Source organism: Pithys albifrons, chromosome 1 (assembly GCF_047495875.1).
Source record: "Pithys albifrons albifrons isolate INPA30051 chromosome 1, PitAlb_v1, whole genome shotgun sequence".
Classification (NCBI taxonomy): domain Eukaryota; kingdom Metazoa; phylum Chordata; class Aves; order Passeriformes; family Thamnophilidae; genus Pithys; species Pithys albifrons.
In genome coordinates, this window is record NC_092458.1 from 18,707,305 (window position 1) to 18,721,051 (window position 13,747).

At 39.6% G+C, this 13,747-nt stretch overlaps 1 protein-coding gene across 10 annotated transcripts in view; it reads left to right on the top strand.

Annotated features, from left to right (window-relative positions):
* MCF2L (MCF.2 cell line derived transforming sequence like) overlaps positions 1-13,747 on the top strand; it is a 154,321-nt gene that overhangs the window by 108,941 nt on the left and 31,633 nt on the right. For all 10 annotated transcript variants that reach the window (XR_011699161.1, XM_071570773.1, XM_071570070.1 and 7 more), the window contains one exon: positions 8,857-8,947. Coding sequence is in view for 9 of the 10 variants with exons in the window: in XM_071570773.1 (XP_071426874.1) it covers positions 8,857-8,947 (91 nt within the window). In the remaining variant the exon portion in view is untranslated. The remainder of the gene's footprint in view (positions 1-8,856; positions 8,948-13,747) is intronic.

Here is a 13,747-nt window from a genome sequence, read left to right on the forward strand (position 1 = left end):
TTCAGTGTTTTCAGCTGAAGAGATACAGGTTACAAAAACTAAAGCCAGAACTATGTAAATTCTCTCTGAAAAGATACAGAAGTTCTAAATCATTGTGTTCTTATTTTTGCCCAATATGCAGTGCCATGTGCCAGTAACAGTGCGCTCATAATTTCTGGGGTTTTTCTCATAAATTTTGCTGAAATAAGAATTGATACCTGATAGACTGGTTACACACCTCAACTGAAAGTAATTCTTGTAGAAATCTGAATTGAGATGTGTCACAAATGAATGTCACCACCAGATGTCAGACCCGCTGTTTGAGTGGGAGCCAAAATATCATGCCAGTTTGCTTTAGGGGCTCAGGAGGTCTGCTGGGTAGCCAAAGAGCTTCATCTAGGTGTTTGTAAATGCTATCCTTGTTAGGAACAATTCTGTACTCAGATTTGTTCAATATTCTTTGACATCAGTTAGTCATACATCTACATCTGTGGCAGAACTTGGCATCAAACTGCTATTTTCTGTCTAACCGATTAAATGCCATGATGGCAACGTGCAATTGTGTAACAGCCATCTTTTGTAAATATGTTTTCATTCTGTTCATTTTTTTGGCAGATGGTTTCTTTGCCACTGATCTCACAATAATAATGCAAACCTCAAATTTTCTGTCATAAAAATAGTAAATATAATGTTAAAGTTTGCTAATTTAGAGCAAGTGTAGTTAGTGGAAAGCTATAAGTTCAATGTGAGACCTCAGATGTCTGGTTTATAGTTCTTTTTCAGTCCCTGCTATCTCTAAATTGATTTAATCAGGCACCATCTACAGTAGGGCTGGCTATTATGGGCTATAAAAGCCAGCAATATCAGTGGAGTGTGATATATCATGTTATTTTGATCATTTACTCGAGAAAGCACAGGTCTACTTTCTTCTCCTTAGAAACTGTCTTAAAATGTTAACTCCTTAATTTTAGTTTGGATCATGAGAAAGAAGCTGTCATAATACCAAAATACTTAAAGAACAATTGAGTACAAAAGTGTTTTAAAATTAAGTAACATACCTTTTTAAACTAGGGGGATGTGACAGACATTTTTATTTTGTTTCTTTTTTAAAATATCCAGCTAGTGGTTTTGATTTGGAATGAAGTGGATAAAACGGCCAGTTCTGAAACAAAGTTGTTTTTATGATAACGAGCAATGAAGAATTGTAAGAAAATGAAATTGCTCTGATTACTGTTAAGTGCTTGGATATTAGATTTTGTTTAACTGTACAGTTGAATTTCACCCTTTTTTTGTTTGTTTAGTTTTGTTCTTTGTCAAGTTCATAACCCATTGATTTCTTATGCCCTAGGAAAAAACTGGTAATGAGAAATGTCACCACAGGGCTTAGCTGACTTTTTTTTTTCTTTCATAGCTGCTGTAATGGAGATTTTTGTCCTGATTTGTTAATGCCATTAATATCACATTCTTCAGCATATTATCTGATTGTCCTCTATAGCTTATAAAGGCCACTTAAGCAGGGTCAGCCCTGGTAAGTACTTGAATGGGAGACTTGCTGGCAGTACCGGGGGCTGTGGGTTCTAGTCTCGAGGACTTCACTGTCACTGTCCAAGCTCACTCGGCCATGGCAGATGAACCTCAGGAGTTAAAGGGTGAGGCCAGTTCTGCGCATGCTGTGCCTCACCTAAAAAATCCACTGCACAGGCTCAAAGGACGCACCCAAGTGGGGAGAGCCCTTCCCAAAGCTTTGTTTGTGAACCCGAGCCATTATAATGGCCCCTAAGGAGGTGGCTCTTCTCTGCTTTCATTCATTGCCAGGACATTAGTGGTTTCATTTTTTTCATGTGTGAAACACTGATGATTAAGAAAGACTTCTTATCTCCCCTTCATCCATCAAGAAATCATTCCTAGCAGCATCAGGAGAGATGGAAAAGTGGTCTTTGAGGTGCTTCAGGTTCAGTCAGTTGAAGTGTCTCTGAAAAGGTAGGATGCAAAGTTTCTGATGTCTGCTTGAAGCATTTTTGGGAATGCTTGCTGTTGAGTGTGTGTGATACCCCTGTGCTTAAAGCTACTGGACTGTCTCCTTGTTTATGCTGAACCTCTTTGAACTCCAGCTTGTCACTTTCTGCACTGCATACAACCCTGTCTTTGAGATTTAATTTTTTTAATTATTCCTTTTTAAGTGCTGGTCCACACAACAGTTGTGGCATGCCCAAGCATAAACCTAACTGCTGTGTGAACAGAGTGAATAATACCATTCTTAAGGTGATCTGTCACCATGTCACCATGTTTGCTTTTTTGTGGTGTGGTGGTTAGACAAGTGGCCAGTGGATGAGCCAATTCCAAGTCCTTCCTACATAGGCTTATGGTTGCTGTCTTGGGTCGAGCTGGCAAAACACCAACTGTCCAGGACAGAGTGAAAAGGGTTCCTCCTCCCCCCCAACCAGCTAAGGGAAAAAGGAGAGAGAAGAAAGAACTTTAAACCAGGTTTATGCTGAAACTAACTACATGTATTTATACAGAAAAGAGAAAACTAAAACTACAATATAACACACACACGTTACATATATATAACAAGAAATAACTTCCCACTCCCCAATTAATACAAAGTGTATCACTCTAAATCTGTAAGTATTCTAAAAGACACCTAGCAAGAAACAGAAAGAGTAACAATAAAAATGTTTCTACTTCCCTAAATGCAAACAAAATGCAAGCAGAGGCAGCAGGAGCAGGAGCAAGGCCCACTCCAAGACAGAAGCTGGTCATGTCCGGCTTGTACCTCGGCCATGGCAGAACTGACCAAACACCTCCCACTGCTGCACACAATCTTAAGTTTGCGTCATCTGGTATGAAATACTTCCTGGTTACCCAGTCAGGTGATAGCTGTCTCACAGTCCACATAGATCCTCTGAGCCTGCCAATTTGAGGCCTGGCTAAAACCACTACAACTTCCACCCCTTATTTCATACCAAATGACATCAAACTTATATTCTATAAGTCTATATCTATTTATTCCCACACTTAAACAGTCCTTGTTCTTTCCAGGGCTGTCTTCCACCCCTCCATATTGTAGGCAATAGTCCATTAGGATGGGGTGGGTACTTCAGGCAGGAAAAAGCAGTTCATCATTGGACACCAACACCAGTTCAGCTCAGGTTGTCTTCATCTGATGGCTCATGTCCTACAACATGGAACTCAAAATGCAAGTTACCTTTTTCCCCAAGTTTAAATGTCCTTGAGGTACATTGGGATTATCCCATCCCTTCTCAGGGGTCACTATATCCTCATTAGGGTCACCAACCCCACACTGGGGTTACTATCCCCACACTGGGTTCTCCATCCCAGTGGTGCCTCCAATTAATGTCTCAGGTTTGGCCGAGTCTTTCTACCAACCCTGGACTACCTCTCCCTCCCCCCAAAGTCTTCACAGCAAAGGGAAAAAAAAAACCTGAAAAGAGAAGAACTCAAAAGAAACTGATCTGAATTAAAAAGAAATTATATTTTTCTGACATTTGCAACCACATATGCAATGTGTACACACCACGTAAGGCCCCACCCCCAGGGGAAAGGGAAAAGGAAAAAAAACCAAAACAACTGGTTAACCAGAAAATAGGAAGAAACCAAACCAAACCAAATTAAACAGACAAATGCAATTAAAGGAGAAGAAACATAAAATGATCTTACCCATGTCCTGGGCCAGGAACACCAACAAAAACAGAACAGACTGTCCAGGCTTCTCCCTCCTCTCCCCCAGCTCCCCGGAAGAAAGAAGAAAACTAAACTCCTCCTCTGTTATGTGGAAAACATGTGTGGAATACTTGTGATGTCTACTTCCTTAGTTACACTTAGTTACTGAGGAAGCCATGGATCAAAACCATTACAGTTGCATGCCAAAAAGATCAGGATTTATGAGCCACCCATGACCCCACATCTCTTGAAACAGTGTGTGCATGGCATTGATGCACAAGGGCAGTCTGTGACAAGCTGCAGTGGGTGAGAAAGCTTTGAGAACAGGTGGTACCAGAGTTCTGCTTACAATGCAGATAGCTGCAGACATTGCCTTGGTGCTCTGCTCAATGCAGTAATTCTTTATGGAATGTTACCAAAGTCCTACTATGAAAATAGCTCTTCAGCCATTGAGAGCAAGAATTTCTGGTCCTTTTGTATATACAGGCAGGGTACTTGAGGTAGGGAACAATCCTGAGTGAATGTAAGCCAACTGTTTAGTAATAAAGATTTAAGACTGAAATTCAGTTTTAAAAAACAAGAATTATGTAGCCTAAAATGCTGTACAGAATTTCAAGTCTCTGGGATGAACCCAAAGATTTGCTTTGCTTAACTTGTAATAGAGATCAGTGTATTCAATCAGTTTTCATACAGCCATGTAGAAGCAATAGGAACTCACTTGTGTAGCAGTTGTCACCGCCCATACCTTGGAGAAATGCAAGGCTCTCTCAGATTGTATTTATGTAATTGCTTCCACATACCCCAGAGGGAAATTTCTTTCCGCAGTTCTTTCTACTATAAGCTTTCCTACCCTTTTCCCCAGGTGCTTGAGCTCATAAGTCTTGCAAACAAGACAAAGGCCAGAAGTGTCCCCATAATCTAAAGCTGAGAAGCCACTAAGTCAAAAATTCAGTTCCTGCTCTACAGTCTGCACTGAAAACTCTATGCTTGTTGGGCAGGTGCTTCAACCTCAGTCACCTCCCCCAAAATGTTTTACACTGGCTCCCCAAGAATGAGGGAGGAAACTGAGCAGAAACTCTACCCTCTGCTGCATATTCTGTCCTCAGTGGCCCTGCTCCCCCTCCCCCACTTTCTACCTTTCTGATGTGGCCTTTGAGAGTTTGCTGGACACATTTCCTGCAGAGTAAGAATGGTTCCTCTGCCTTTCTAAAAACGTTCTGTTCTTTGTTCTGCTGAATAAACAGAAGAACAGTGCTTATCCCATGATGTTTCAGGTTTGGTGTTCTTTTTTTCATGTGTTAGGAGGGAAACAAAGGAAGGAAATACCAAATTTGAATTACAAGTTTATATAAATTATGTTTCAGAAAGTACACCGGATACAAGTTAATGCATTAAAGACAACAGAGGCTGTAAGGGAAATGTTAAGAAACCTTAATAGACAGGTGCTTCTGTGAAAGTTGTGCTGATTTCCAGTCATTTACAACTCTGGCAAATTTTCTTCCCATTTGTGAGGTCCCATCTGAGATATTGGTTTAAAGTTCAGCCAGAATAGCTGTGTGGTTCCTAAGATGCTTTTCAAACACTGAAACAACTTCATGTTTGAGAACCTTGGTTGTCTACTTCCTTTGGTCAAGAACTCAGACTTGACACTTAAAAGAATGATGGCCTTTGTGTCAAAGAAGCACCTTGAGAAAAATTTGCCTAAATCCCAGGCCACAGATGCTCAGTAGCTACTCAAGCCTGTTGTCAAAAATGTCCTGCTTCATCCTGGGGCTGAGCAGAGGCTTCTGGGTGATTGCAGGGTGAGCTGCTCTAGAGTCGGGTCTGGCTACCGGGGGGAGAGCAGCGAGGCTGCTGCGTGGGATGCCAGTACAGCCTGTTGACAAGCAGGCAGTGCAGGCAAACTGGCTGACTCCACTGGCATGACCACAGCTGAGGGAAGTGTCCACCCAAGGGAAGATACTGGAAAATTGAGTGGGACATGGGGTAAGGGAGAATTGGGTTAGAGGATGAAGGGACTGCAATATTCAGAAAGGAGTGGGGTGAAAACTGATTTGGGGCATTTGTCCTGACAGTATTAAAAGAAAAAAGGATTCTTTGAACTGTTCTTGGGACAAGGCAGCAAGGAATTAGAATGGTTAAAGGGATGAATGGATGAGGCAAATGTGGGTGGTGGGGACAATTTTATTGGGGAGTGATACAGAGGTATGAGAAGATGTGGGCTAAGCTGATGAGTACAATGCAACTGGAGCAACACAGGGGAAAAAGTTTGAGCAGGACAGACTGTGCCCATCAGACCATGCTTCTGGTGAGACACAGAGCAGAAACCAGAAGGCATTCCTCTCAGGTATGTGGAGGGGAAGGGAGAAATCCACATTGGGATAAAAAGTAATAAATTTGACTTAGGGAAAGAAGGACAGCTGGCACTCACAGTTAAATCAGGAGCCAAAGGAAAATTGAATATGTGTTTACCAAAGCACCATTCATCCTATGCCCTGATAGACAGGATGGTCTTGCCAACTGTCTTGTAACTCCATAGGTAGGTGTGGGGGTGTGTGTGTGGCAGCAAAGAGAGGTCAGTAGAGCAAGGGTGCATTGGCAAACAGACTTGTTTTCAGCATTTACTTTTCTCAAATACGTGACTTTGTTGTCTTTGTAATGTTCTCAACTTTGTCGTACACAATGTCTTAGTTTGGTTTGTTGCTTCCTGCCTACGACCTGCTGGAGCTGGATCGCAGACTCCATAGCCAGGCCTTTGCAACAGGACACTGTTGTCAAGATAACAAATATTTTTCCCACCCTGATCGGTTTGGAACAGAGCATATAATTTTTTTCCAGCAGTCTATATTAACGGAGTGTTAATGGTTTGAAGTCAGGTGCTCAAGATTTTGCCACTGGGTCTCTTCTAGGCAGCAGTGGGGAGTCCTCTTTTATGTCTGAGCCTGGAAAGGAGCCCCATTCTGATTCATGCAGCCACACAACATATTTGATCCTGTGGAAAAAGAAGGTTTGCTAAAAGACCTCTTTTGAGCTATCTTAGAGATGTGCTTTCCTTTGTCAATTCTTCCACTTAGTAAGTCTTGTCTTTTCATTTTTCTAGGATAATGATATTAAACTCTGCTTACCAACAGGTGTGGGGGCAGGTGATGAACTGTGTGTAGCTTCCATCTAGATCTTTCCTGGGATCCCTCAGCTGAGCCTATATTTTCCTGTGCTCCTGGAGAGAAATCTGATTGATGCTCTGTCAGATGCTTTAATTTTATTTGTGTGACACAGAAATGTCAGTAGTTTCTTGAAATAGGATACAGACATTGCATGTAGGTACCGGAGATTGGGCTTCCCCTGAGGAAGTATGGAGAAATTTTAGGACTCCTGAGAACTTCTACTGAGCAGGAGAAATAGCTCTTTAAGAGTCATAATACACTTGAAAATCCCCATGAACTCATGGGAACAGCTGTAGCACCTTTTTAACTCCATTCATCCACATTAAGGCTATGCACCTAAGGAGTTTGTTTTGCTCCCTGATTATTGTGGAACATGGTTGCTTTATCATTTGCTCACTCATTAAAGGTTAAAATGGTGAGAACTTTAAATGGGCAACAGGAAGATGCTAAAATTAATCTGGATCTCATTTCTTCTCTTGCCATTAAAATATATAAGAGGAGAAGCTTTAGTAAATCATGGAAATTTACTGTAGAGGGAAGCATATTGCTAATACAAAGCCCTGTTTGTCTGCAAGGGCTGTTCATGCTTACAAGGCAAGGGCTCAGATGTTGTTTATCAGCCTTGTCTTAACCCAGAGGCAAGAGTTAAGTAACGTGCGCTGAATGTGCGCAGTGAGGGTCGTTTCTAGTGTGCTGCGATGTTAAAAGGACTGCTTAGCTGCTTCTGAAAGAAAGCAAGTGTTCCTTTGCATTTTTAATGATTATTCATGTTGCTCCTAAATATTTTGTTTTTAAATTGGAAAGGTACTGCATTTGGTAAAAGAGAGGGAATAGACTGTGAGTCATGTTCAAATTTGTAATTTTGAGGAATAGCTTAGGATGACACATCTGGGTACCCACGTTCTTCATCCTCTTAAACATCCTTTTATCATTATGCTAGTGACATGATCTTACAAAGCAAAGCTGGTGTTTCCATGATTCAGCAGTACTGAATAAGGGATCCTGTCATTCTGTTGTGCTGATTTTGATATTGTCTTTTAACACATTACTATAACAAATAGATGCACAATATTTCTTAATGTCACCCTGTGCAGGCAGCTGGCCTTGTAATAAATTATCAGGACTAAAAATAGCATGTTTTTAAAAAATGACCAAATAGATGAGAAAATAATATATCTGAGCCTGTCTGCCTTATATTTGCCTGCTGTTTCCATTTTGATTGCGATTGGCTGGTGAGGGCTGCTGCTGGCATTGCACAATTGGCTTAGATGGGGAATTACAAAACAGGAGCATATCCCTTGCTCAGGACTCGGTAGCACTTGCAGCTGAGCACAGGCAAAAAAAGAAAGGTCACCCACCACAAGGATTTGAGCAGAATCTCTCCCACAGATGTTTCCACTCCAGAGAAGCACATCTGATCTCGTTGTTCTCATCTCTGACTTGGAGTTTTTAAACACCATAAGGTTTTCTTCTTTCAGTGAATGTAAAAATGCACCTAGGAAGAAGTTTGCAACCTGGAGGTATATGAGAATTTCAGACGCATGGAGAGATATCAAGGAATGATCAGAAGAATCTGTGTTTTTAATGAGTTTTAAATATCAGTGAGGAGGAAGACAATTCAAACAGAAGGTTAAAAGCAGATGCAAAAGAAAAACAACTTTGTTTTGATCCTGAAATTATACTGGGAACAGCATGAGGAAGGGATTATATCAGCACCAAAATAGTGGAGAATCGAAGGGGTTTATTTTTCTCTGAAATAATCCCTGTACAAGAAACGTAAAAACTTTCATGAAAAAGAAGAATTAATTCTTTGAATACATTTTGAAACTCTCTGAAACTTATATGGGACTGCAGCATCTTTGCAATGGTGTATAGCATATGTTTATTTGATGAAGATTCTGCACAAAAAGGTCAAGCTACTTTTCTTTTTAAGCAATTTTTAGCTGCTTTTCTGAGTGAGAGAACCAGGAGTTACATTTGTGTTTTTAACTAAACTTTCCCTTTTTCTCCTTTCTTCCTTCAAACTTAGTTTACGAGATGCTGGAATTGGATTTATTCTTGTCATAGATCGCAGACAGGACAAATGGACCTCCGTGAAAGCTTCCATACTGCGAATAGCAGTGAGTACTGTTTAAAGTTAACTCTTTAGAATGATTTTTCTGTGTTGAACCTTCCTCTTACAAGTGCAAAAATAGCAATTTTTTTCCCCTCCAACAAAATATCAGCTAATAGATGATGCGAAAAGTATCCAGTAGCTCTTTTGCATCCCAGCTGGCTGGACCGAGCATCCTGTGTGTATGATGTGTTTTTAATGCACTCTGCCGCTCAGTCATCTTCCTAAGTACGCACTTGGAGAGCATGTGTGTGTGCATGTGAATGTGTGCAGCGTGCAGCTCTCCCAGATAGGAACTAGCATTTGCATTACAACCCGTGCATCCCACAGAGCTCTGGGTCCTCTTTTCACTATTCAAGTGAGCTTCCCCTTTAGGGTCCTGGTTAAGTTTACCACTTGTGAAAGGAATTGATATGTAAAAACTGATCTTGTGATGTTTCATTTAAAACAAGGGTTGCTTGTAAGCAGGAAAATCTCATGTGCCTTCTGTGATCAATTAACAGTGCATTCTGCTTTCAGTCTCCCTTTTGATTAATACTTGAAAAATCTGAAAAATAAGCCTATTAAAGACATTTTTTTTGAACAAAACTAGGGATGGACAGATACATGTTTATCATGTGCTTATCCTACTGTTTGTTTACTTTTTTTTAGTTGGTGGTTGGTTGGTTAGTGTTTGTTGTGGTTTTTTTCTCTTGTTACCCTTGCTTGAATTGTTAGTGTCAATAATCTTTCCAGTAAGGGCTGAAAAACCAGAGCTGTAAGCATCTTTTTTTTTTTTTTATTTTTAATGACTGAAAAATTCTGGCTCTGTAAGATAAAAGCCAAATCAAAGGAGTAAGTGCTTGTGTAGCCCCATTATGGCCAAAGAAATTTTTTCTGTATTACAAGTTAGAAAGTATTTCTTTAAAGATGGTACATTACTCCCACTATATGATATATTGTGAATAGCTATATATGCAAATTATATCAAAAAATTATATCAAAAAATATGCAAATTATATCAAATATACAAATTTCTAGACAGTAAGGATTTTACGAATGTTAAAATATTGAAAATACATTGAAGTATTAGCAAAATTTGCTTTTTCAGCTCATCTTGAAATTTTGAGATGCAGGACTGAGTAGATTCCAGTAGTAAAAACTGAGAGCAGCATAATTTGGGATGATTAAAGAAAAAGGACTATATCTGGAGATTTTGAATCTCTTTCAAAATTCAGTACTGTAGCTTCTCTTCAAGGATAGACAAGTGTTGCACAGATAATGGTCTTCTTATTGCATAATTTGGATTGTAAGGATTGAGTAGCAACTACAGACATGCTGCTTATAGCCATAATGATAATTTATGGTAATATTCCTCCAGTGTGTGTTAATTTGCTTAGAAGCACAATATGCAGAACCTGAGTAACTGTTCCCCATTATAATAAGGGATATGTCATTGTTGTTCTGGTGTTGGTGCCAAAGGGATTTGCCCAAAGAAGGGTGTTAAGTGCAAGGAACGCTGCAGGTTGCAGTACTGTTGATGATGAGTTATTTTGCTTTTTCCATCTTTTCTCATTATTCTGTGAGCTTTATTTAAAAGAGAACTCATGCTTCCTATCTGAAGTCTAATCTGTTAGAGGCATGATAATTTTTTGTATTTACTTCTCTTTGAACAGCAACAGGGTTGGCTTTGAATTGCATCCATGGATATATGTAGCAGTCCTGTTGGGGTTCAGCAATAGTCATATCAGCCCTGAACACTTGAAAATTTTATTTTCCTATTCCAAAAGAAGATACAGAGAAAAATGGTTTGTTGTTGTCGTCCATCATTTCTTTACTATAGGATTTGCTGTAAATGAAATCTAATACATTTCAACTATCTGCTCCTTAAAAAAAAAAAAAAAAACAACAAAAACCAAACACACCAAAAACAAATTAAAAAACCCAAAAATAAAACAAAAAACCAAAACAAAACAACAAACCAACCAAAACAAAGCCAAATATACAAGATATATATTGTGTGCCAAAGTCATGAGGTCCAATTTATGGCTAAAGATTTTTTTGAATGGCTGAAGGGTAACTGGAGACTTAACTTCCACTTGTTTGGTTTATGAAGCATCTGAGTGTCTTTTGGAATATCCAGATTGTGCCTTAAGTCTGAAAGCCTGATATCTCTGTGAGTTTTGATAATAGAATCATAGAGTGCTTTGGATTGCAAGAGATTTTAGAGATCATCTTGTTCCAATGCCCCTGACATGGGCAGGGACACCTTCCACTAGACCAGGTTGCTCAGAGCCATATCCAACCTGGCATTAAACACTTTCAGGGATGGGAGGGAATCAACAGCTTCTCTGGGTAACTTGTTCCAGTGCCTCACCATCCTTACAGTAAAGAATTTCTTTCTAATATCTAATCTAAACCTACTTTCCTTCAATTTGAAGCCATTCCCCTTTGCCCTATCACTCCCTATCCTTGTGAAAAGTCCCTCTTCTGCTTTTTTTTTTTTATTGCTAAACTTATTGCTGTGTTAGGATACAAGTCTCATATTCTTTGAGAAAAGAGTTTTGGCTGTTGTTTTATTTGTTGTAGTTTCTGCAGCATCCTTTTTGCCATCTTTCCTGATTGTTCTGTAATCACTCCAAGGGAGTTGATCCTCTTGATTTGTGAAATCAGAAATGCCAGCATAGGGTGCTATGGCAAGTGCTGCAGGAAAAACACCATTGCAGAATTCGTTAATGTGGGTATATTGAAGCTGTTCATAAACTAAGAATTAGTGTTGTTCCAAGTACTTTAAGACAGAGCTACGAAAACTGAGTCAAGTGTTAGTTCTTTGATGACTCAAATGGCTCTGATATTTCTGAAAGCTGGATTAACTTGAGGGTCAGTATGGGTAGTAGAGACAGCCTCTCTTCTTATTCTTTGAACTTTTGATCCAGAGGAGGCCACGAAAATGATCAGAGGTCTGAAGCACCTCTCCTATTAGAACTGGTTGAGACAACTGGAACTCTTCAGGCTGGAGAAGAGAAGGCTCTGGGGAGAACTCATTGCAGCTTTTTGGTACTTAAAGGGGCTTATGAAAAAGAGGGGGAGTGACTTTTTATACAGACAGATAGTGATAGGGCAAAGAGGAGCAGTTTTAAACTGAACCAATAGAGTTAGATTACAAATTAGTGAGATTAGTGAGGCATTGGAACAGGTTACCCAGAAAAGTTATGGATGTTAATCTGGTAAAGAAAGACACTTTGGGGGTGGTGAAAAAAACAAACAACCAGTTTTCAAATACACAGCCCTTCTTCAAGTGACTTCAAGTCACTTCACTGAAACAGTCCTTGAAGGCACTTTATTTGATGATGCTATTAAACATACATGACTGGTTTTTGGTGCTTAACATTTGGCACAGCATTATTGAGAAGTCATTGTTTGCTCTGTCTGCTTAATGGACAATGGCTTCAAACAAATAGGCTGCTGGACCAGGACAGAGAATTTTTGTTTTGTGCTCATGTGCAGGGTGAAGTGGACTGGTCAGTGAAGTTCACAGGCATCTGCGAAGTATCTCTTACATCACAGTATTGTCTCTGCAAGTCACCAGGGCTTTAGGAAAAATAGTAGTATTTATCAGTACTGATACAACCTTTGATAAACTGTAATTATTGGTACAGGCCAATATTATTTACTGATAGCAATCCTCCCTTTTCTTGTTTTTGTTTCACAAAGATCAATTTTCAGATTTGAATCCTAGCAAAAACAAGCAGAAGAGGCATCACTTTTTAAGAACTGAGGGGTTTTTTTGAAGAAAAAAAAGAAAACAAATGGGAAACTAAATAGGAGATAGACTAGTGGAAACAAGACAGTACTGTAGACAAAGTTAGAGTGATCAAGAATTTGAGCTTTTATTCAGAGAGCGAGGGAAATTCTGACAGCCTTGAATGGGAATTGAAGTGATACAAGACTGCATTGGCTTCAACAGCGTCATTTTGGGTTGACACATTGAGATGAAAAATAATTGTAATGTGTTTTCTCTGTCTATTTTCTTTGAATTGAACACACTACTAATTTTGTTATGCAATTAAACCCTATTTCGTAAGAGCTAATACACAGTTCAGAAAAATTTGCCATTACATTGCAATTGGGTACTACTGTTTGCTTCAGTAATAGTCTAAATATCACAGAATCACAGACTAATGTCTTGGGTTGTGAGGGACCTTGAAAGACCATCTGGCCCAACCTTTCGTGGGGAAAGGGAGCCTTGATGAGATTATCTAGTAAGCCTGACCAGTTGCATCTTGAAAACCTCCAATGATGGGGATTCTACCATTTCCCTGGGGAGTTTGTTCCAGTGAATGATTGTTTTCACTGTAAAAAACCCCATGTATTTCTTATATGGAGATGAAACCTTTGCCAATACAACTTGTATTCATTGTGCCTTGTCCTTTTCACATGGCCTCTAGAGAAGAGAGAGCCTCTGTCCTCTTTGTAGCTGCCCTTTAAGTGGCAGCTGAAATACTGTGATAAGCTGCCCTCTGACTCTTCTCCAGGAAGCAGAGATCTGACTCCTTCAGAAATTACTCGCTGGGCAGGTTCTCTTTCAGCATATTTCCTCTGAAATTCTCAAGTAAAAATCCAGACTACAGTCACAAAGTGTAAAAGTGAGAATTTGAAGTTAGATGAAGAAATTTAATACTTGTACATGTAACTTGTATTTCCTTTTAATGCTTGGTCTCTTTATGCTTCATAATTTCATGCTGTTGAGGAGTTTCTAATTATCTGCCCAATTTGAGGCATTTCTCTGCTCTCTGAGTGAGACTAAAGGGGTTGCAAATATTTGCTG